The 25,783-nt window shown below is 36.8% G+C and overlaps 1 protein-coding gene across 1 annotated transcript in view; it reads left to right on the top strand.

Annotated features, from left to right (window-relative positions):
* NGR-A35 (neuropeptide receptor A35) overlaps window positions 1–25,783 on the top strand; it is a 68,653-nt gene that overhangs the window by 40,493 nt on the left and 2,377 nt on the right. Inside the window, exons 4-7 of the mRNA XM_028312400.1 lie at window positions 13,507–13,612; window positions 19,124–19,221; window positions 24,030–24,198; window positions 25,065–25,157. Of these exons, the coding sequence (XP_028168201.1) occupies window positions 13,507–13,612; window positions 19,124–19,221; window positions 24,030–24,198; window positions 25,065–25,157 (466 nt within the window). The remainder of the gene's footprint in view (window positions 1–13,506; window positions 13,613–19,123; window positions 19,222–24,029; window positions 24,199–25,064; window positions 25,158–25,783) is intronic.

Consider the following 25,783-nt stretch of genomic DNA (forward strand, 5'->3'; position numbering starts at 1 on the left):
GATAATAATAATAATTTAATTCACATGATTTGTAAAATGATCAGGTAATACTGGTACACTTGAGGTTTTTTATAGAATCATCTAGCCGGAGTACAGTAAAGCTGAAATGTGTGAAGAAATAATTGTTATATTGATGTAATAATTTTTCTTTTTTAATATCACTTATAATTGAAACAGTAAGAAACACACATCCAATTAATGGGTTGGTGTATGCAAATTTAATGTAGATTAACTCAGACAATTAAGTTCACTTAATACTGAATTTTAAAAATAATATACAAGGATTTAAATTTCCAGATCGTTTTCAGCCAAATGACGTCCACTGCTGGACAAAGGCCTCCCCCAAGGTTTTCCACAATGAACGGTCCTGCGCTGCCCGCATCCAGGCTCCTCCCGCGACCTTCACCAGATCGTCGGTCCACCTAGTAGGAGGCCTGCCCACGCTACGTCTTCCAGCCCGTGGTCGCCACTCGAGAACTTTCCTGCCCCAACGGCCATCGTCTCTACGAGCTATGTGCCCCGCCCACTGCCACTTGATTTTAGCAATTCTGCGAGCTATGTCGGTTACTTTGGTTCTCCTACGGATCTCCTCATTTCTGATTCGATCACGCAGGGAAACTCCGAGCATAGCCCGCTCCATCGCCCTTTGGGTGACCTTGAGCCTTCTTATGAGGCCCATAGTAAGCGACCACGTTTCGGATCCATATGTCAACACTGGCAACACACACTGCTCGAAGACTTTCGTCTTGAGACACTGCGGTATTTCGGACATGAGTATATGGCGAAGCTTCCCGAACGCTGCCCATCCGAGTTGGATTCGACGATTGACCTCTTTCTCGAAGTTGGACCTACCTAACTGGACTGTTTGTCCCAGGTATACATAATTGTCAACAACTTCGAGTGTAGAGTCTCCAACTTTCAGAGGAGTGGGTGCAACACGGACATTAGACATGATTTTTGTCTTGTCCATGTTCATTCTGAGGCCCACTTGTTGAGAGGCTCTACTGAGGCCATCGAGCATTGTGCCTAGATCCTCCAAGGTCTCAGCCATGACTACGATATCGTCCGCGAATCGAAGGTGGGTGATGTACTCGCCGTTGATATTTATGCCAAATCCGCTCCAGTCCAGAAGCTTGAAGACATCTTCCAGGGCGGTGGTAAACAGTTTTGGAGATATGACGTCTCCCTGTCTTACCCCTCGCTGCAACTGGATAGGTTTCGAATCCCGATCCTGGAGGCGGACCGACATTGTGGCGTTTTTGTACAAACCCCTCAACACTTCGATATATCGATAGTCAATTTGGCACCTTTGGAGAGACTGTAGCACTGCCCAGGTCTCGAAATTTCCAGATAACATAAGCAAACAGCAAAAAATATGATAATGATAAATAGATCTAACCTACAGTATCGGTTGCTCATCAGCGGCGCTCATCTCTGCTGCATGAGAGGAGAATGAGTGCAGAAGAAGCCCAGCAGTGGGATATTGGCTGAAATGATAATAATAATTTAATTCACATGATTTTGCAAAATTACTATGTAACAATGGTACACTCTTGAGATTTTGTACAACATCATCTAGCCGGAGTAGAGTAGAGCTAAAAATTAAATGTGTGAGGTAGTATATTGTTAGATTGATAAAATAATTTAATTATTTAACTTTTTTAATTTCAATAATAATTATTAACCGTGGAGCAGCTGCATTACGTAGACGTGCCAGCCCAGCCCAGTCGTGGCTTATTGTTTGAAACGATAATAATAAAAATTACATAATCTAGTCTGACTAATATCAGCACACCTACAGCTGATATTTCACAAGCATTAACTAAGCTAAGCAAATGAAGCTTACGATAGAATGAATGTGACATGGTACAAAAAAATCAATTAAACATTATTGTTATTTAAAAAAATCAGCCACCAAAGGATACATAAAAACTTCAAGAAACTACAGTAAGGAGCACTAAGTTTGTAAGCAAGTTAGTAAAAAAGTAAAATTGACCTTTAAACTGACCTCTAGCATCAGGTGCTGGCTGACTGACGACAGGCAGGAGAAAGCTGCTTTGCCGCTCGGTTTCTGATCAGCGGCGGATGGCTTTTCAGTTGAAAAGAGAATGCATGCAGAGGCGGCCTGGCAGTGGCGCATTGGCTGAAGTGATAATAAAATTCATTTAATTCACAATCACGATCTGTAAAATTACCAGTATTAGCTACAGCTCAGATTTTGTATGGCATCATCTCTAGCAAAACAAAGCGTAAGCAAAGCTTGTGTGAGGACTGTGAGGAAGTATAATAAAATTGTTAGATTCTAACCATTTTAATTTCAATAAATTGATGTAGCTAACTTAAATAAGCAAACAAAAAATAATAAAAATTAAGAGGCTTATTACAAAAAATTAAACTGGCGTTAAACAATTGTTCAAACAAGCGAGAAGCTCAAGACCGAACGCGATGGAGGACTGTTGTGGACGCCCTCTGCCCCATCTAGGGGACATAGGACCATAAGTCAGTAAACACTTGTTCAAATTTGTAATTGTAATAGACTGCATCCCACTTAACATCAGGTGCGATTCTAGTCAAATAATTGCCTTGTTATGCAAAAAAAAAATGACACTATAGTATGGAAAGTAGGGAAATTAAATTTTGAAATGGTTTAAGTTTTTTGTAATAACATCAATACGAGTTAATTAACAAACCTTTATTTAGCATCAGACGCTGACATCGTCTAATGAAGCAAGCCTCTTTGCTCCTCGGTTGTGGGTCCCCGGAGGAGAGCAGCTGTATGACAGACGTAGCCCAGCAGTGGCTTATTGGCTGAAATGATAATAATAATAATTTTATTCACATAATCTGTAAAATTACCATATTACCTACAGCTCCGATTTTGTAAGCAAAGAGTAGTTTTTGTTAGGTTGATATTAATGATTTTATTACTCGACCCATTTTAATTTCAATAAATTCAACAGTAGGAAACAATTTTGTGGGTTGCTGAAAGCAGATGCGTACAAAAGAAGTATAGCAAAATAGCAACATAAATAGACAAACAACAAATAAGTAAAAAAAAAAAATAGGGGCTTATTACTTAAAGTTAAACGCCCATTAAACACATGTTTAAATTTTAATTTAGTGCGGAAATGTCATTTTCAGCCGGTGATCAACGGGTGTTTAACTTTTTTGTATTATGAGCGTACAAAGAGTTTATCTAACCTTTAGCATCAGACGCTGATTCCGACGCCGCGACGTCCGATGAAGCCAGTCTCTTTGCTCCTCGGTTGTGGGTCCCCGGAGGAGACCAGCTGCGTGACAGACGTATATCAGCAGTGGCTTATTGGCTGAAATGATAATATTAATTTTATTCACATAATCTGTAAAATGACCAATATTACCTACAGCTCAGATTTTGTACAGCATCATCAAGCGTAAGTAAGCAAAGTAAAATATTTGAAGTAGTATTTATTGTTAAGTTAAAATAAATATATTACTCGACCCATTTTAATTTAGGTTGGTAAATGCAGATGTTTTATAAAGAAGTACATATAACAAAATAGCAACATAAATAGGCAAACAACAAATAATAAAAAAACAATGGGGCTTATTACTTAAAGTTAAACGCCCGTTGAACACCGGTTGAAAATGTCATTTCCACACTAAATGACAATTTAAGCAAGTGTTCAACGAGCTTTTTTTGTATTAACTTTTTCATTATTTTATTGTTCATGTGTTTATTGATCATGTGTGAGTTCTATGAGGGTGCCATCTTCTTTCAGAAGAAACCCTCCTTAAATTATAGATTAAAAAAAAAACTTTTTTGTATTAAGAGGGCACAAAGAGTTTCAACTAACCTTCAGCATCAGACGCTAATTCCGACGCCGCGACGTCGGATGAAGCCAGTCTCTTTGCTCCTCGATTGTGGGTCCCCGGAGAAGAGCAGCTGCGTGACAGACGTTGCCCAGCAGTGGGCAACTGGCTGGAACGATGATTATAATAATTTACATAATTTAGTCTAACAATTACCAGTATATCTACAGTTCACACGGCATCATCAAGCCCCTAAATAAGCAAACTAGGTAAAATGTAAGACAGTTTGATTGGTGGCATTATAATATTGTTGTTTAACTAATTTATAATATTTAAGCAATACCAGCCACATAAGCATACTTAAAAACTTCAAGAATCAAAGCAGTAAGAAACACCAAGTTAGTAGACAAGTTAGCAAAAACAACAAATAAAATTTTGAACTAACCTTGAGCTTCTGATTAATTTCGTTACGGGTCCAATGACAGCTTCACTTTACCCCGGGACGAACTTGATCTTCACTGGTTGGGTTTTTGTTGGCGGTCAAGTTGTAGATCCTGGCTACACAGGAGTTGCAGCGGAGGGAACGTAAAGTGGTGAATAGTCCGGTAACCTTAAGGATCAGATGCTGACACCGACGTCTGTTGGAGAAAGCCGTTTTGTCGCTCGGCTGCTGATCACCGGTGGTTGGCTGCTGCATCAGAAGAGCAGGCCCAGCAGCGGCCTCTATTGGCTGAAATGAGAAATAATAATAATTTACATAATTTAAACTATTACCGATATTATCACCCCACATAGCAAAGCTTGTAATGGGATGGGAAGTTTCATCGTCATCACTATCATCATCATCGCCGTCATCATCATCATCACTACTATATTTACTTTACTACTACTGTCCACATCATTATCACGGCCATTATCATCATCATCCTCATCATCAATACTATCATCACCACTATCATCATCGCCATAATCATCATCATCATCCATGATCACCACCCTCATTTCACTATCATCAACATCATCATCCCCATCATCACCACCCTCATCATCACCACCCTCATCATCACTCATCACCACAATCATCATTGCCGTCATCGCCATCATCATCATCACCATCATCGCCCTCAACATCACCACTATCATTATGATGATAATGATCACGGACATCGTCATCACCATCATCACCACCCTCAAAATCAGTAAAAAACGCTACCGGTACAATTTATTTGTAGTTAGCAATGTTAGCATTAACTAAAAACTTTACAAAATAACTAACCTTTAGCATCAGACGCTGACCCTGGTGTCTGATGACGCAAGCCGCTCTGCTCCTCGGCTCCGGGTCCAAGGTGGAGCAGCATCAAAGATGTTGTAGGCCCAGCAGCCGCCAGCTGAAACCATAAAAATAACAATGTCATGTTCAATATTCTATCAATCTTTAAGCAAGCAAAGCTTTATTTATCATGGGCACAACCTGTATTAACCCGGCGTCAATGACGCTGGGTCATATTGACCCGAGGCATTTTCAAACGTTCATAATTTTTTTTTGCGTCCATTTTGTGGTTCGAGCGTTCGTATAGCTGGAGATAGAACCTCCCTAAATCCATTCCGTTAGTTAACGTATTGTGACTCCGCTTGCGTAGCGAGATACACAGGCTTCAAATTAAAACGGGTCATTATGACCCGGCGTCATCGGTGGCGCGGTGATTTTGTGACTTACTTTTATTCGCTTATTTTGTGTTTAGTGCTAGCTGATGTTGTTCTTTTTTAAGTTTTAGTCAAAATGTCTTTGTTAAATGACCCAGCAAGAATGTAGCGTTGCTGGAAGAGTCGGATTCCGAGATTTTATTTTATTTTATTTATTTAATAGGACAACCAACAAGACATACACTGGAAGACAATCAATATTTACAACGTATTTAACTTAATCTAAGTGCTGCCTTAATTATAGGTTGCCACGGCATGCAAAAGTGGACTTATACATAAACTGTGTCTACACTGTGATTGAAGAATTTCAGGCTGTAATAGCCAGAACTTAGAAATGGCAACGAATGTGAAAAAGACGCAAGTAATGGGGACTCAGTCTTCGGATAATCTCGAACTTGCATTAGTACGACGCCGGCAAGTGCGTCATGCCACATTTACATGCCCAGACCATTTGATTACATACTGCACCAGTTGCAGCAGTTCCATGGCTCTGAATGATGAAGTAGAAAACTGATCTCATTGTATCTGCATATAAAAAGTTGATTTTATCTCTTTTTCACCATATAACATTGTTGATTCCCATTTATACTAAAAATCTTTACCAAAAACAAAAAATATAGACTCAAATGTATTTCTATACGTGATTTTTTCATGTTTTGTTTAAAAATTCATAAAAAAATATTTATTTCATGTATTCGTTTTATTTTTGTTTTATTAGCTCAGTAAAGAACCCTATATATATAGACAGTAAGTAAAATTAAGATTACTTGTACAATTTCCTAAAAAATGATCGATGAAATGTGGGTCAATATGACCCGGGGTCATCGTTTTTGCAATTATTTTCACGTCATTGGCGCCGGGTTAAAAGATATCAAATCACTCATCACCACAATCATCATTGCCATCATCATCACCATCATCACCAGTCACCACCCTTATCATCAATACTATCATCACCACTATCATCATCGCCATAATCATCATCATCGTCCATCATCACCACCCTCAACATCACTCATCACCACAATCATCATTGCCGTCATCGCCATCATCATGACCATCGTCATCGCCATTATCATCACCAGTCACCACCTTCATCATCAATACTATCGTCACCACTATCATAATCTCCATAATCATCATCATCCATCATCACCACCCTCATCATCGTCATAATCATCATCACAATCATCAGCGCCATCATTATCACGGCCTTCATCATCACCATCATCATCATCGTCATCACTACCATCGTCATAATCATCATCATCACCACCCTCATCACCACTACCATCATCATCACTGCCATCATCATCACTGCCATCATCATCACTGCCATCATCATCACTGCCATCATCATCACGGCCATCATCATCACGGCCATCATCATCATCACCATCATCACCATCACCATCATCATCACCATCATCATCACCATCATCACCACCACCATCATCATCACGGCCATTAGTACAAACACAATTTGTGGTTGTTAGCATAAACCAAAAACTACAAAATAACTAACCTTTAGCATCAGACGCTGACCCTGGTGTCTGAAGACGCAAGCCGCTCTGCTCCTCGGCTCCGGGTCCAAGGCGGAGCAGCATCAAAGATGTAGGCCCAGTAGCCGCCAGCTGAAACGATAAAAATAAGAAAGTCAATAAAAAATCACTAATTACGCGAACCACCAGGCAAGATGGCCGTCGAATGTAAATGATGATTATTATCACTCCCGCTTCTTTATGTTTATGACAAAGATCCCAAAGTTTCATTTGTACAAAGCACACTATTCAAAGGCAGATAAAGTTGACGAATCTTCCGTACAATTCCAAGAACAATACAAAAGGCAGCAAAACTATGAATACCCACATAATCTTAAAAATAAAAAATCTTATGAGCCAGTTCTAACTATAATAATGTCTCAAAATCACATGGAAATCAACGTTTTGTAATTATATTTTAACTATTACAAAGCTATTATTTTGTAAAAATGGGTCTTGCAATCCGGCGGTACCTTATCATAAAGAGGGCAGAAGAATCACTAACTACTTACGTTAACGGTGGTTTCAAAACTTTGAAAATGGCACGATCCAGGCAGAATTTCAAGTAATTATCGTTAATCCTGTCCCTTTAGCTCGCCTCACCAATATTTTCACTATTACATTACATATTTTGCAATTTCGTCGCAATTTATATGCGCACCCGCCGTACTATTTGAGATCGCGACTGAATATAAAGAAGGCTTGGGAGTGGGGTTCACAATTCGAACGTAACTGACGCGCGCATTTTAAATTTCGAACAGCGAGCAAGCATTTGTTTTTTTTAATAGCAAAGACAAATTATAACAAATGAATGTCGAGTTACGATTTAAAAGTGGTGCAAGACATAGCCGAATTTTCGAACGCATTTTGTATAGAGTTTGGACTGGGAAATTTTTTGATTTTTTAGTGTGGAAAAATGGAAAAATTGGCAAAATTACTATTTTTTCTCTCATTTAATAAGCTACGAGGGGGCAATTTTTTGATTGAACGCCCTATTTTGGAGATACGAGCGATTTAAGGTCATTTTAAAAATCTAACTGGTTTATAAAAAGGAACATATTAAAGAAAATTAGAGCACATTAAAAATCAATAAATTATTTTGTAACTTGGACCACCGCTTTAAAAATGTACGTCGATATGCAGCAAGCTCGCAACCAGTATTTATTTGCGGTGTACCCTGCATCATTTTTAATAATGTACTCATGTAGTGACGTATTTTGTCATGATGACTAAAAAAAAATCACACCGAAACAAAGTTAGTAGGTAGGTTAGCAACAAAATAAATAAGAGACATGAAACTAACCTTATGCATCAGGTGCTGTCGCTGATCTCTGTTGGAGAAAGCTGCTTCACTGCTCTCTTTCTGATCACCGATTGCACCTGCAAAGAAAGCCAATATGCAACTGGCATTGCATATTGGCTGAAAAGACAACAAAATGATCATTTACATACTAAACCATTACCACTATTACGTATGAATGTGATGAATAGTGATGCTACGGCATCATCTAGTCCCCAATTGTGCAAAAGCTAGTAAAATGGCATCATTGTCATAAAATTATCATGATCATCATCATCATCAGCATCATCGTCATGATAATCATCATTTTTGTCATGATCATAATCATCATCGACGTCATGATGATGTCATGATGATCATCATCATCAACGTTATGATGATGTCATGATGATCATCATCGTCATCGTCATGATGATCATCATCATTATCGTCATGATGATCATCATCATCATCATGATGATCATCATCATCATTGTCGTCATGATGATCATCAACGTCGTCATGATCATCATCATCGCCGTCATGATGATCATCAACGTCGTCATGATCATCATCGCCGTCATGATGATCATCATTATCATCGTTATGATGTCATGATGATCATCATCGTCATGATGATCATCATCATTATCGTCACGATCATCATTGTCATCATCGTCATGACGATCATCATTGTCGTCATGATCATCATCATCATCATCGCCGTCAGATGATGATCATCATAATCTTTATCATTATCATCACCATTAACAATTTACCAGAGGTAAAAAAACCAACCGAATTGAGAACCTCCTTTTCTTGAAGTCGGTTAAAAAATTGACATAAACTAGCCAGACTGTTTTGGAGTATGAATATTGAATATAGTAACTAAATATAGGATTGCTGGCATTATAATATCATCATTACATAGAAAAACAAAACTAACTTTAACTATTTATATTGAAAAACTCAAAACGCAACAGTATGAAAAACTACATTTGTAGGTAGGTGAGCGAAATAAAAAACCTACCTACATCTTATAAATATTCAAGTTTAAAAATAACTAACCTTTGCTATCAGGTGTCTGATGATTCAAGGCAGCATCAAAGATGCAAGCAGTCATCTGAAATGACAAAAATGAATGTCAATAAAAATTAAATATTCTATCCATCTCTAACCAACCACACAGCAGGTATACATTTTTACCGAGAAAGATGGCCGTTAAATGTAAAATAAATTACCCCCACAATAATAAAAATAAGACTACATCGCATTTAAAATATTGAAATCAACATTTGCCACAATATTTCAACTATTACAAAGCTATAAACATGGGACTTGCAATCCGGCGGTTACATTAATAAGAGGGTAGGAGAATCGTAGAACACTTACTACTTTAACGGTGGTTTCAAAATGGCTCGGCCGACGCAGTATAAAGTATTTATCGCTGATCTTGTCCCGTTAGCCCGCCTATCCAATATTTTTTAACTTTTACATTACATATTTTAGAATTTATTTACAATAATTATAAAATATACGCACTCGCGGTATGTCGAAGAAGAAGGCTTGGGAGTGGCTCGTACGACGACCGCGTGAAAATTAAATTTCGAATGCAGCGATGCGTGACGAACTCTAGCTTTTGTTTTTTTTTAATGTATTTTTCGTGGCAAAGACATTAACCACAAAAGTAATAACGTTATCGTTATGTCTCGTAACATTTATCGTTTTTACTGATAAATATTTTTTTCGGAATTTGCAGTCTATTTTAGAGCTTCATTTGTTCTGGTTTGTGCTAAATATGGCAATATAGGTACCCTTGATGTAAATTGAATTTTATGCAATTTTCCGGAGTTGACGTAGAGTTTTGAACACAATATTTAGTTGTATTTTTTATATTACGAGTATTTTATGATAAAAGATAATAAAGTTAAATTATCTTTCGATTCTTCATTTTCATTTGTCTGTCATCTTTCACTTTGTAAATAAACTTTGAAAAAAGAACACACAAAGCCTTGTAAAAGAAATAGTTAACTAAAGTAATTAGTGTTACCAAGGGAAAAATAACATTTCATTTTCGCTCGTTTTTTTATCTGCATTAAACTTAAGATGGTCTTAATCGTATTTTAAGACGAGCTGGTGATTTAAATTGGTTGCAAATTTCAATTTATGTAATTCAAGTAATCCAAAGCGAATTAACGTGTAGAGTGACATAATACATGTACTTATAATTAAAGTTATTATTATTGTTAGCTTTTCCATACTCAGATCACGGTGTTGTGAACAATAATAGCCTAGTAGAACGTTTATTACACCATAATATTATTAGTACAATGAACATCGCAGAGACTGGCATACGTGTTGTGATAATAAATTAATATTCATACGTAACTGATACTACCTATGACGATTATCTTGACAAATTGATTTTGATAATTACTAACTTTCCTCATTTAGATTGTGTGATAGCTATGAAATTCGATCGCATAATATAATTAATTAATTAGTCTTATACAAGATTTCACCATCAATCCCTAATTTTTAAGTGACCCCTATGGTAACACATAACAGGAATTTTATTTTCATAGGGGTCACTTAAAAATTAGGAATTAATGGTGAAAACAGGCATTAGTCAGATTAATAGATAATTAATCCATAAATACATAAATCTGCTAATCTAATACAGTTCTGCGTACTATATGCCCTGGCGATTGAAACTTCAGCTTGCTAATCCGTTGGGCTATGTCAGCGATTTTCGTTTGTTTACGGATTTCCTCATTTCTGATTCGATTTCGTAAAGAAATACCTACTTAGCATAGCCCTCTTAATAGCCCTCTTCATAGCACGCTGTGCAATTTTGAGTTTCTTTATAAGTCCACCCACAAGGTGGACCGACAACCTCATAAAGGTAGCGGGAAGGCGTTGAATGCAGGCCGCCATCAACCGGCAATTGTGGAAATCATTGGGGGAGGCCTATGTTCAGCAGTGGACGTCCTATGGCTGAAATAATGATGATGATGATGAAATAAATAATTTATTCGTAACGTATCGATATACATTTGCCTCTTGTTAATATTTTAGATGATATCTATAGCGCTAAATTATCAATTATTTTTAGCAATGGCAATTACTAGTTGTAGATTAAACTTTCCATAGACAAATCCAATAAACACACAGTTTAAATGGCGCTAGTAGTATATTAATATTTAAATGTTGGTAAGTCCAAACTCATTGTCATTAAGTGGCGTGATTTCTGAAACGGCCAATCAGAAGAGTGGCGTGATTTCTGTAACAGCCAATCAGAAGAGGCCTACGATCGCATGATAATATCTAGGCACCCAATGGACACACGGCTATCTCTACCGTTAAATTTTAACTTTTGTATTTGTCGAATTCGTAAAATATCACTTCCATTAGTCAATTGCTCAACCAACTAGCATTTTTTATAGTAAACCGTACATACGTATCATTTTAATATCTAATTATGATTTTATAAAATGTTTTAATAATGATGGACCTCATAAATAAGCATGATGAAAATAATTTGTAAATTATTAAGTACTTGATATAGATGTCCAAAAACGACCCGTCCCAGCTACGACATTGATAGGCGGCGCTACTGTCTGTACTGGTTTATTAGTTCCGATTTTTGCCACTTTGGAAAGAACACTGAAAATGACTTTTACAGGAGGACGCTACTATCGATATTGGGATAAGAGAAATTTAGAAAAATAATCGCGAATAAATACTGATACAAAAAATGTTTATCATAAAAAATCCTTGTCAGAAGCTATCAATATTATTTGTTGAGTGTGCTGAGAAATGAAATCAATTCTCACCACGTTCCACTTGCGAGAAGGAAATGCCCGCATTAAAATCTGTCACGTATCCGTAAAATATGCAGTACTTTTCATTTTTCTTACACGATAACTTCTGGGGGATAATAATAATAATATGACTGGGGTGGAAATGTTCGACCATTTCTTTTCCGCCGTTTATCTTATTTCTTTGCCAATTTGGTGACGTCTTTACAGACATTTTTCCGTGTTTTATCTCGAAAAGGATGGATTTTCACGTGAAGCCAGCTCGTGGGAAAAGGAATGATAAGAAAAAATGTATCAAAGTATTGTTTGTTAGGATAAGAAATAAGTTTGCTCTTTTTATATTTTTTCTGATCTATTGTATTTGTGCGATAAGCGCAGAACTGACGGCCGATGGGGCAGCAAGTTTCTGGTTCGACGCAGCCACCTACGAGGTCGACCAACGACCTCATAAAGGTAGCATGAAGGCGCTGGATAGATACAGGCCACTACCAATAGGTCACTATGGAAATCATTGCTATGTGCTATGTTCAGCAGTGGACGTCTTAGAGCTCTATCAAATTACACAAGACAAGTCGTTCGTTTACAGGACCGCACACTCTGTTGGTAATTGTAATTGATTGTCATTTTTCCAACGAAGATGTAGGTAATTCAATTTTCAGTGTGCGGTTCTGCAAACAGATGACAAACGTCCGTCTCAAAACGTCTAATTTATGCGTGCTCTTATGGCTGAAATGATGATGATTATGAAACACTGTGGCATCTTATTACTTTTAGTACAAGCTTCATCGTAACAAAGATTTTCAGCGCGCTGTGTCGAAAGGACTCTGTGAGGTAGTTTAAATATGTTTACTCTTAGGTCACATTGCAAATTACCTTCCTAGCTAACTTAGATACGTGACTAAACTAAGGTTCTAACGAATTTACCTATAACCTACGCGACGTAACATCTCACCACTGTTAGTTCTCAGCTTACTACAGCCAGAAAATAAATTTGGATAAAATGCCTTACGATTTTTACTAAGAACACGACAGTCAAATTAAAAGGTAATGCTCAATATTCTTAAGACAGACAGAAATGCTCAATATGTTTGCTATGACTTTTAAGCTTTTACCTAATACTGGCAAGTATTTTTGGAGGTCTTTATTCAGCAGTTGAATCTTTATACTTACGTGGGCAGGCCTCCCACTAGTTGGACCGACGATCTGGTGAGGGTCGCGGGAGGTGCCTGGATGCGAGCGGCGCAGGACCGGTCTTTGTGGAAATCCTTGGGGGAGGCCTTTGTCCAGCAGTGGACGTCTTTCGGCTGAAACGAACGAACTTACCATAGTTTGTACATTATACTTACTTCTAATCTTCTTTGTCTCTCAGGTGTGGGTGGAGCGTAGCATCGAGTTCTGCACGGAGAAGTGGCCAAACTCCATGAGGAAGGAGCTTTTCGGCACCTTCAGCTTCATCCTGGTCTATGCCGTGCCAGGTGAGTAACTAACGCCCGTTTTCACCATCAATACCTAATTTTTAACTGACCCATATGAAAACAAAATTCCTGTTATATGTTACCATAGGGGTCACTTAAAAATTAGGGATTGATGGGGAAAACGGGCATAAGTAAACTATTTTTTTTAATGCTTTAGATGGGTAGCTAATAAAGGTACAAGTTGGTAGCGGACGACATGAGGCAGCAGCGGACAACGTGTCGTAGCGACTACTGGTTTCTATGTAAGAGCGCTTTCACATTAGGGCGTTAGTAGCGCGACAGCAGCGTGGCAGCGGCGTTTTTATAATGTGAAGGCAGGCTTCCGCTGTCACATAGTATGAAATTTTCGGCAGCGCGTCTGTCGCGCTGCTAAATCGTCTAAGAGTAGGCGCACACCGTTGATTTTTCGGCGGCCGATAGTTTAGTCGGGCTGTTGATCAGTAAGGGCATGTATGGGAGTGCGCACACTACGCCGATTCGATTTGGCCTATTCTTAATACAATTTGAAATCGGGCACAACTATCGGCCAACTAAAAATCAACGGTGTGCGCGCCTACTAAATGTGAAAGCACTCTAATGCCCGTTTTCACCATCAATCCCTAATTTTTAAGTGACCCCTAAGCTAACATAATATAACAGAGAATTCTGTTTTCATGGGGGTCACTTAAAAATTAGGGATTGATGGTGAAAACGGGCTTAAGGCTTATTGCAAGCGACACGTCGCCTGCAAGTATTTCATAATACATAAGTGACATCATGGCGACATGTAATAAAGATATTATGATTATGATTATGTCGTCTGCTGCTGCCGCGTGGAGTCGGCTGCTAACTGATACCTTTAGTGTACAACCGGTCAATTTAACTGCGCACCTGGTGGCCGTTACGTCATATTCCAGCGAGATGCGCAGTTAGCTCTATCGGGTTGTATTTGGCATTTACATGCTCCTAAAAATAGTTAAAATAACATTTTTATAAGAAAAACAACGTTAGTTAAGCTTCTTATCAACAATAACTGAAATTACCTATCTAAAGTTAATTGGACGCTTAGCAAGTCTCTGGAGATGTAAGACTGTCTGAAACATTTCTATCTGAAATGTTCTCTATATTTTTGGTTTTCGAGGGATTGAAATTTTAATGATCATTAAATTTTTAAGTCTGAATGTAGATAAGGCTTTGCATACACTAGAAAAGGTAGGTAAGGTATTATTCAAAAGAGTTAAACGGTCTCGTTTGCAGTTTCATAAATATACCGACTTGAGAAGTAAACTCTTGGGTACGGATAGCTGTAACACGTATGTGAGTACATACCTGGTCTACTACCTGCCTACCGAATTACCTTGTAATGTTTTTTGGCATCTCTTTGACGATTTAAATTATTTTTATTATTATGACATCTAAAGTTATTAGTCTTTCACGCTCGAAGATTTCCCAAGTAAGTACTTAACAAAGAGAGACTGATAGAATTTATTATTAACGTTCTTAAAAGGGTCCTAGGATATTTTATAAATCTAATTATTAGAATTTTGCTAAAACTACTTTCACCAATGCTCGATAAAAAGCACGTTTAATTCTTTTCATCTGTACGTGACTTAGGTCCAAGCTATTGACCGACTTTACCAAGGTCTGGCTTCGTGATAGAGTCCAATCACGCGTTATTTATTTACGTTTCTATAAAATATCGCCGCTATTAATATAAACCGACCCTTTTCAGACGTATGAGTTACTAAATTCCGCTGTTCCCACACGGCCACGGGAATTAGGTACTGGCACATAAAATTCCCCCATAAAAATTCTTCACATTACTTCCCAAATTGAAATATGACTTGAATATTGTTATTACTCCTTAATAAAATGGCAAATGGCAGATGTTCCGAAGCAGGGAAATTAAAAATTCTCGGTTTATTCCGGAATCTGATGGGTTTGTCAGATTTCCGGACGTGGAATTTGAAGGCTTGTTTGCGGTTGATTTGATAATTTGATGTGAAAAGTATTTTTTGGTGAGGTTGTTATTGGAATTCGGTTTGGAAGGAGGCTATTTTTGCCTTGTCGCATTAGAATAATTTGGTATTTTAATGCGACATGGCCAAAATCTCATCCTTCCTTCCTTTTGGTAGGTACACAATAATTTTAGCGACACAAACGTAATTTACAAAGACGTTTTCACTTCAAAGCTGTGTCATTATCATCGTCATCATCTTAGCCATAGAATGTCCACTGCTGAACATAGATAGGCCTCCTCCAATGCTTTCCATGTTGCCCCGTTGGTAGCGGCCTGCGTCCGACGCCTTCCTGCTACCTTTACGATGTCGCACAAGGGGTCCGTCCCACGCTGCGTTATCCGGTACGCAGCCTCCACTCCAAAATCTTGCTGCCCCAAAAAAGCTGGGTAAAAGTTGTGTACATGAGATACATTTTATTTATTTTGGAATAATAATAATTATGATAGGAAAAATGGAATAATAATTATATTATAATAATTTAAGGATACAAATGTGTATGGGTAAAATAGACAGTAAAATATTTTGCGATAATATACATACAAGCACTTATTGAAATAACATAGATACCACAGCATCTGCCTTGATGTATCGTGGTTTGTACAGATCGTGCTGACCAAACATTTCGTTAAGCCTTGCGGGCTCACATCCCGCAACCACATTTGCTTTGTACTGGGTAGTGGTGTCTGTAGAACTGACCACTATTGAATGCACACTCGGCATCAGAATGCAAAGCAGCGGTCTTGTACAGTCATGGTCAAATATGTTTAACTTTAACTGGGCTTAATTATTATTATAATTCCGTGAAATTGAGTGACAGTCACATAATTATATCACTCACGCTCGCATAAGAAACAATAACGATTTTAGATTTTTCGATCTTAGAATAGAGGACTAATTTGCCCTTAAAACTACAGTGTAAAGTATCTTTAACTTAATAGACTTTCTTCAACAATTATAAAGCAATTAATGTTTCACATCTATACTTCTAATAAATCTGTAGAGAGGTCAATTCTGTACATGAAATATATTTTCAAAATAACTATCAGGGGATGATTAGTGATCGATACTGATGCCAAAAATGCAATCAGTAAAATTTTTGTCTGTCTGTCTTTCTGTCTGTCTGTCTGTTCCTTATAGAAACAAAAACTACTTACTCGACGGATTTTAACAAAACTTGGTACAATTATTCTTCATACTCCTGGGCAGGTTATAGTATACTTAGGAATTCCCACGGGAACGGGAATTAACGGGAAAATCCATTTGTATGAAAAATCTAAACCGCTTAAGTTAGACGCTTGAAATTTGGCATGCAGGTACCTTAGTAAACTTAAAGCTTAGTTACAACAGGATATTCCAAAATTCCCACGGGAACGGGAGTTAGCGGGAAAAAACATTTGTATGAAAAAATTTAAACCGCGTAAGATAGATGAAGGGGGTAAAACGGGATCTACGCGTACGAAGTCGCGGGCGGCCGCTATTTCTAAAAAAAGTATGTTATTACCCAAAATATTTGATTCGAGCGTAGCAAATATTTCAATAAACCTTTGTAAAGTAATTTGTAATTTTCAATTCAGTTCACCTCTATTATTAGAATAGGCAATTTTTTCATGAGGCCGATCAGAGCTAGCGGATTATTGAATATTAAGGCCGTACTTCGCTCAAGTACCGTACTTTAAGGGATTACCTTCAGCGTCAAACACAATCCGATTACGACTTGTGTAACGATCTCATTATAATATCGAAATTAAAGCTTAATAAAAAATTATGTGACATAATTGGCAACCATTTTTATCTTGTAAAAGTTACGTGGAATATTCTTATCAGGATAAAACGGGATAATCTGACACTCTTAATTAAGCCATTTTACCTCAAGGGCGGCATGATTTTGATAATTTAATTTACTTCCTCTTGTAGATAGAGTGTAGGTGGGTAATCAGAAAAAAATAAACAATAATGTTTCAACTAAATACTAACAAGGGAAAAACTAAGGTTGACTAAAATTTTTGACGGATTTAATACTTTTTTTTTTTGAGTTTTTTTTTTACATAAAACTGATAACCGATCATTTACGGATGGCTCTAGTTTTGTGAACCAGGTTGATTCTATCTCATACATACGATAAGACATCATAAGTATTTCTTTTATCAGTGGGTTCTAAAAAGTGTCTCAATATAAACATAAAATTCATTTGTAAGCGTATAACAAATAATTAATTTGTAAGCGTATAAAAGTTTAAAGCAAAAATGTATATCTTACTTTGCCCTCGACTGTGTCTAAATCCCTTTTGATCAAATTACAATTTAATAAAACGTGACTCTTAAATTAAAAATTATTGTAATGGCGTTTATTCGGATCGTTAATTTTGTATTCAGATTTATGTAATTACGAATCCTATTTCGCATTCAAATACTCCGCATTAAATTATATTTCAATTCGAAAGATCAGTATAATTATACAGAATTATTATCAATAGTCTAATAAAATTGTATTATTGATACATAAAATTATTAAAATTCCGTCCTGTGTTAAAAAAACATCCTTTTGAAAAAAGTATATATTAGTAAGATGTTACTAACAATAACGGAAAAAGTTGTGGTGTCTAATGATACCTATTGGCAACAGTATTTTCTGAGAAAATTAAATGTTTGTATCCAAACTGTATCTTTTAATTAACATCTTTTCCAGGAAAATATGATTTTATTCGTAACTAAAATTAATTGTAAGTTTCACTATTCAAATAAAGTTTAAGTTTAAAGTTTAGTATAATAATTATAACTTATGAGACAATAAGTCTGTCTATTTTTTTAGCGCAAATATACTTAGGTTTTATGAAGTGCTTTCGTTTCGACGAAATGTTTTTAGAACTGTTCAAGTTCATAATATATATCAAGAAAATATTCTAGGAATTCGAGATGGTACTCAACATTTTCATTGTGGTTCAAAAATCTTATTTGCTAGATGTGCTTAAGTATTTGGGAATATTTACGCATGAAAAATGTGTAATACGATGAAGCTCTTATTTATTTTTTGTATAAAATACTAATTCTTTTTAATCACTGAAGTACATAATTCTGTCGTTATTTAATGTTGGTAAAAAGAAGTACCTACATCATTGGCTGCGTTAAAAATAATACTCACATACTCTGGTATGGAATTCTAGTTACATTTAAATATGAAAAAAAAAAAAACAAATTAAAAGCAAACGTAATTATACTCTCGCATGAATGTCCACGTAAGTAGATAAGTTTATACAATCATGAATTACTTGAAATTCCTCGGGCCTATGTCATAAAACAAAAGTGTCCTTTTCCCTTTCAAACAAACAATTTAGTGTTTACAGAACCCGCAAATTGAAAGTACCTACACATGTAGAGGTCGAATGCTAAAATAATACTTACTTTTGTAAAAAGAGTTTCAAAACTTTCCAAATGAAAGAGGAATTATTTTGAGTACTCATAACGTTGTCAGTTTTTTTAACTAGATACCAAAGAAACGTTATTTTACTTTACAGGATCTATAGTTGTGGTGTCGTATTCACTGATGGGGCGCCGACTGTGCTCAGTGCTGCCGCCCTTCGACCAGACGGAGGGAAGCGCTAACAGCCAACAGGTGAGAAAAATAATTATAATGCATTTGCGCTGTGATGTCAATAAAATAATACACATAGACACAAAATTTACTACTCGTTCGCGCTAAGTTTGCCGGTCCGTAGAATGCGCGTCCCCTCCCCCAACCGCGACTAAACGCAATTAGTTAGTGATAAACGCAATTTTGTCTTATTTTACGCAAATACACACTTTTTATCAATATAATAATAAATAAATAATATTTTAAATACCTAAAGTTTGTCATAGTTATAGACGCTTCCCTTCGAGTGACATCATAATTATCGCCAGCAGCAAACTTAAAGCGAACGGATAGTACGCTCGTGTTCACAAACATTACTATGAGGTTTCACAGTGCACGTGGATGCACAGGATGACACACGAACCAATCACAAAGCTCTATTAAATGCTGTGCGTTCGATTTGCTGCTTCACTTAAACAAGTTTCGTTTATGAATACGGGCGTTAATCTACTTTCAATTTATTATTCCATTTATCGCATGTAGATTTTTTTATTTTGGAACTGAATAGGATCACGATAATATTCTAGCACTCGGTGGGGATCGAACTAGCGACCTATTGAATCGGCAATCCGATGCTGAAATTAAAACTATTTTTCATTTGTAGCCCTTTCCCTTTTTATGTCACTTATATCGTTACACCTATTAATATCGTACATTACCGAGGATAATGATAAAATGGATTAAACCATAGAAAAAAATAAAAGTCACAATGATATTATCGTTATAATTTCAAAATTCAGAAATGAAATTTCAAAAGCTTTCATAATCACGGTATCGATACTTTTGATTCGGTAACCTGCGAAGCTTAAAAAATTACTTTTTGATGAACGACAAAAATTCCAAACCTAATTTAGATTTCCAGGTTAATATATATTGTAAGAGTAGGATCGTTTAAATGAGTTTTCAAAACAAAATTGTTATTGGTACATTTTTTACATTATCATAACCGCTTACCTACATACCTATCCTTCTGGAAAAGGTGGGCGCTGGGATCGGCACTGGGATATTTAAATTGTTTCAGACCCTACTATGCGCATTATTTAACCCATAAGTAATATTATATAGACCGCTGGTAAAAATGTTCCTTGGATGCTAATAATCCCATCAAAAACATAAATGTGTAATGAGCGCTAAGTTCAATATTAACTTGTGACACCCTAAGGGCCCTCGCCCACGGCGACTTTTGTAGTGATGCTGTCGCGCGTTTCGTAAACGAGCGATAGCATCGCTACTAACGCGCGTTAGACGCATTTGCAACTGAGATTTGCAACGCACTACTGAAGCGATGCCAACGCGCTACTAACGCGCTACACAATTGCAACTGTTTCGACACGGATGCGCGACCGTGTCGGACGACATCGGGGAGAGAACGGAGGGAGGGTTACTGAATCGCGTTTGCATCGCATTTATGTGGGCGAGGGCACTAAGTGGTCAATTGATTTCTATTGTGTCTCGATTCACTGGTACTTGAAGGGATAAGAATGTGTCGTCATTTATTGACTTCGCAGGCCAAGCTCAAGATTTGACTTGGCTACTTTATTGAAGAGGCCCAGTAGCTTATTCATTCATAATTGTACGCTGGAGCGAAAGGCTACTGAAGCGAAACACTCGCGGCCGAAAAAGTACCTACTTTTGCTGACCTAGGAGAGCTTAATTTTGATTTTATTTTTTATCATTGACATTTAGTAGCAATTTAATTTCATGAAAATACATGTTATTTCGTACATTGTTACCTAGGTCAGCAAAAACACTTTTTCGCCGCGAGTGTTTCGCTTCAGTGGCCTTTCGCTCCAGCGTACAACTATGAATGTTTTTCGCAAAACGTACTTCGCTAAATCAACCTTCGCTACTACGTACGGGATAACGGGACCCCCTTATTCTTAGTACTTCAATAACTCTCTATACCTTTGTATTTTGTGGTTCCATATAGCTTATATCGGCTTTTCATAGCCATTAAATTCTAATTAAGCCAATAAGTTACTTAATGAACGATACCAAACTTCGAATACAAGTTTTGAAGGTATTTGAAGTATTTTGCTCAGTCTTGACTTGCGATGGAACCATTTATTTCAAACAGTTTAAAGGTGAGATAGGAAATTCTACAATTTATATCTTAGTTATGCAACTATAGTTTAAAATAAAAAAATAGATAGTAATTAAATTATATCTAGTATTTCTCATGAACCAGTAAAGTAATCGCACACAGAAATACTTGGAATTGACGTAAGTTTCTAATTTTGTCTAAGATTTAGTATATGATACTAATAATTCTTGCGCTGCTTCTCCACAGTACCCTATGTATTGTCTCGAAACATACGCTGTTTCGAAAGGATGGGATGGGATAATATGTAGGGTTAAAGTAATGGGACGACGCGAATAAGTGCAAAAATGACTTTTGACTCTACTAATCTAGACAATCAGTTAAAACATTCGGGCTTATGTGTGAATGAGTACAGAGCGTGGGTTATCAGGTTCAATTATCTTGAAATATTATCTTAACTTGAACCATTAATAGTATTATGGAAACAATTGAAAATGTCATGGCCTGTGAAGAGGGTCTGTCGACCTCCGTTAGCGGCAGGCCAATCAACCGAAAATACGAAAGCTATTATTTAAGTTAATATTGTACCTTTGATTACACAATTTACTGTTTCGCAAATCAATCTGTGACTTATATAGAATTTTGGTACTGTAATTATTACTATTTACTTGAAATAAAACAGTTAATTATAGTTTAAGTTTGATTTGGAAACTAAAACTAGTTAAAATAAATTAATGGCATTGGCAAACCTTTGATTTGTAAGTATTTTAAAATCAATGTAGGTATGATGAGTTTTAACAATATCCATTGATCTTACAAGCTTAGGAAAGTCTATAAATTCTCATAAGTTCCACACAGCTTTTGAATGTTTTATTATTCAACTAGCTTTTGCCCGCGGCTTCACCCGCGTGAAATTTATTTTGTCATTAGATCGTCATAAATTATAGCCTATGTTAATCTGGGTTATAAACAATAAAAATGTAAGGTTTTAACAAAATCCGTTCCGTAGTTTTTGCGTGAAAGTGTAACAAAAATCCAGACATCCAGATATCCACACAAACTTTCGCATTTATGATATTAGTATGATATGTTATTCACGAGTACATATCTTTATTAAAGCTTAGAAACAAGAGAAAAAGAAAAACATTATCTGAGAATGATTCAGTACAAACTCGAAGCGCATTAAAAACCAATTTTCTTGGCTTTGTCTCGTAAACAATATTTTTGCAATAAATTGGAGGAGACCCTTCAAGAGAAAATATTATGTATCTCGCAATATGTAAACATTTATTGTTCAGTGAATCATACAAAAAGGTAATGGAAGGACAGTTATAGATGATTGATTCTATATTTGGATGAAGAAAGGTCCAGAATGTTTGGAAACTAAGGCTGAGTTGCACCACCTAACTTTGGCCGTAACTTTAACGATAACCGGTGTATTTTGTATGGAGTTTGGCAAATTTTTGACGTTTGTTAAAGTCAAAGTAAGATGGTGCAACCAAGCCTAAGGGTCGACCTTGACTAATAGTAACGACAATATTAATAGTTGTATTTTATAAGCGGGTGGATCGGATAACATTGTGCGTATCCACGGAATTGAAACGAAATAGTCATTGTTAATTTCTATTTAGACCCTCTTCATAGTTGTTGTACTGTTTACCCTACCAGCGCTTCAAGACCAACATTTCAATAACAAACACAATTTTAGTTACCATTATGTATTGGCGAGGAATAAATTTTCTTCTCTCTACCAATTATCTGCAACAACAAACACGACTCTATTATCCTTACACGCCTAATCCTTGATGTACATGATTCGAGTTTGCGATACGCGTGCGTTTCAGGAGGGAAATGTATTTAGGCTCTCGCGGATTGCGTTTACCCACGACAGGGAAAAGCGCTTTTACACTTCCCATTATTATTATTAACCTACCATGGATTCGGGACAATAAATTGGGCCAGTGCTGAGAAGAAACTGTGCAAGAAACGTCGTATTTAACGAATAAAGTGTCAGAGTAAACTAATGCCCGTATTCACAAACGATGCGCGCTTAATGAACGCACAGTGTTTAATAGAGCTCTGTGATTGGTTCGTATGTCACCCTGTGCATCCACGCGCACTGTGAGACCTCATAGTAATGTTTGTGAATACGGGCGTAAGCTTGAGTAAATCTGCTGTTTACGTTAGTACGCAACTTACATAAGCCGCTTGCACGTGTACCAACGTGATGTGATATTAATTGGACGGTAATTATGAGGAGACTCGCGCCAAGACGATATAAAGCTAAGTAAATTGATGGCTTTGGAGTCGAGAATCAGTTTGAAGAGTTAATTAATTTACAGCGAAGTTTGGAGACGGAAGGCGTTGAGGAATATTTGGTTCTGGATGGAATTAAGATGTCAATGGTTAAAAGTATTTGTGGTTTCAAATAGCAAGTGAATTTAAAGCAATCTGGGAATGGTAACTTGAAAAATAAAGTTTAACCATCATCAGGTCATTTTGGTGTAAACTGCAGGAGTACAACCTTCTATATTTTATCGGAGGAAAATGGAGAAGGGTTTGACCTACAATCCCCACGCTAGTTGATCGAAAAAAAGGACGATTATTCTTCTTATCGTGTCGACAACAAACCTACACAGTGTCAGCCCAAAACATTGTCAGATAGGAGTATCGTTATTTCGCGTCTTTTGGGTCAATTTTCGCAAATATCGGTGATCAACTATTGCAACACATTTTCTCTTAATTCCAGAGGATACGCCTGGTCCGAGAAAGGAAGAGGGTGGCGTGGATCCTGCTACTCTTAGCAGTGCTATTTGCTCTCTGCTGGCTGCCGTACAATATCCTGCAGCTGTTGGTCGACGTGAACGCGGTACCGGTGGATTCAGTGTCGAGCGCGCTGCCGTATACGCTTCTTCTGGGTAAGTTGTCATTACTTGTGCCTGCATAAGTACTTGTTCAACTGTTCTTGTTCATGTAAAGGTATGACATACTTTGTGTGGATGACGTCTTATGATGATCTTCTAGACCAAAAACCTTCTTACATGATTTTGCTTGCTGAAGTCTAAGAGCTAAAGCACTAGACGCGTTGCGGTGGTGGTGCGACGTCACAGCAGTGTCGCTGCTGCTGAAATATTTGTGGCGGACACCCAAGTGGTGCGGCGCCGTGTCGCGCGTTACACGGCGAAATCTTTTCGTATGCTTTGGCTCTTAGCAAACTATCTACAAGGTGGAATTTTGTAATACCACCTGGAGGGAAAGTACTCTTAATATTGTAGATAGAAAAAATGTTCTCAAAGAAAACATTCCTTTATTTTTCAAAAGAAATAGAACTGCATTCAAAGATTTCAAAAAATTTGCTTGTCACACCCGGGAATCGAACCAACTAAAATCTGTTAAAAATTACACCCTGTATTTTTATTACATCGATCGTTAGGGTTAAGTATAAGGATGAAATCTCTCTAACATACTTGATAAATCAAATGAAAGGAAAACCATGAAATCTTAAATTATTTTAATTATGTTACAAAAAATGAATTTACGAAAAAAGTATGGTAGTGAATTTTCGAAAAAAAAAAAAAAAAACAAAAATCTTTGAATGCAGTATTTTTTCTTTTCAAAAATAAAGGAATGTTTACTTCAGTAAAATGTTCTATCTACAGTATTAAGAGTACTTTCCCTCCAGGTGGCATTTCAAAATTCCACCCTGTATAACACCATGACTTTAGAAGTAGTAGACTTTAGTTCTATTCTACTGCCACTTATAGGCCAATCGTGTGTATTCCAGGGCACGCGAACTCAGCCATCAACCCGATCGTGTACTGCCTGATGACGCGCAACTTCCGACGCTCGCTGCGCAAGCTCATCTGCCACGACACCGGTAACATAAACTCTAGTACTCTACTCCATGTAAGTTCATACAGATGTACGCTCGTTGGGTGCCAACAATTCCTTGCTATCTAGTACAATTTATAATTGAATATTAAAATAGTAAAAAAAGGTTATATTTAAAAAAAAGAAGTTATAGAACCTACTAAAATTATAAGCCTTCGTTTAAAATGTAGGCTATAACAAAACAATTTAAGTCACATCACTGAGGTCGTACAATTGATTAATTGAAACTATTTTTCAGTCGAACTAAGAAATTCATATCACTAAAGTATTCCATGCAAGAATTGTAACAAAAATATCTAAAGTTCACTGAGGAAATTTCTGAACCCAAGTTTTTATCTCTGAAGTTCACAGAGGACTTTTCATTTTGAAACTCAAAACCTTGAAAAAATCAAATTAGTAGCTTATTTAAGGCAATATGCTTTTCTTCCTTAAAAAATATCAGATTTCCTGTGCCTTCGGCTTTTATGTTATTTGAGACGGTATTTCAATCACTTTTTGACACCTAACTAAAAAGAAAACATTAATCTCACTTGATTTAATAAATTATTGAAATAAAAGGCTCATTTTGCACCAGAATGACTGATCAAAAGATTGTTATGTCAGTTTGGAGTA

Source organism: Ostrinia furnacalis, unplaced genomic scaffold, assembly GCF_004193835.3.
Source record: "Ostrinia furnacalis isolate ACB-3 unplaced genomic scaffold, ASM419383v2 OfSCF0283, whole genome shotgun sequence".
Lineage (NCBI taxonomy): Eukaryota > Metazoa > Arthropoda > Insecta > Lepidoptera > Crambidae > Ostrinia > Ostrinia furnacalis.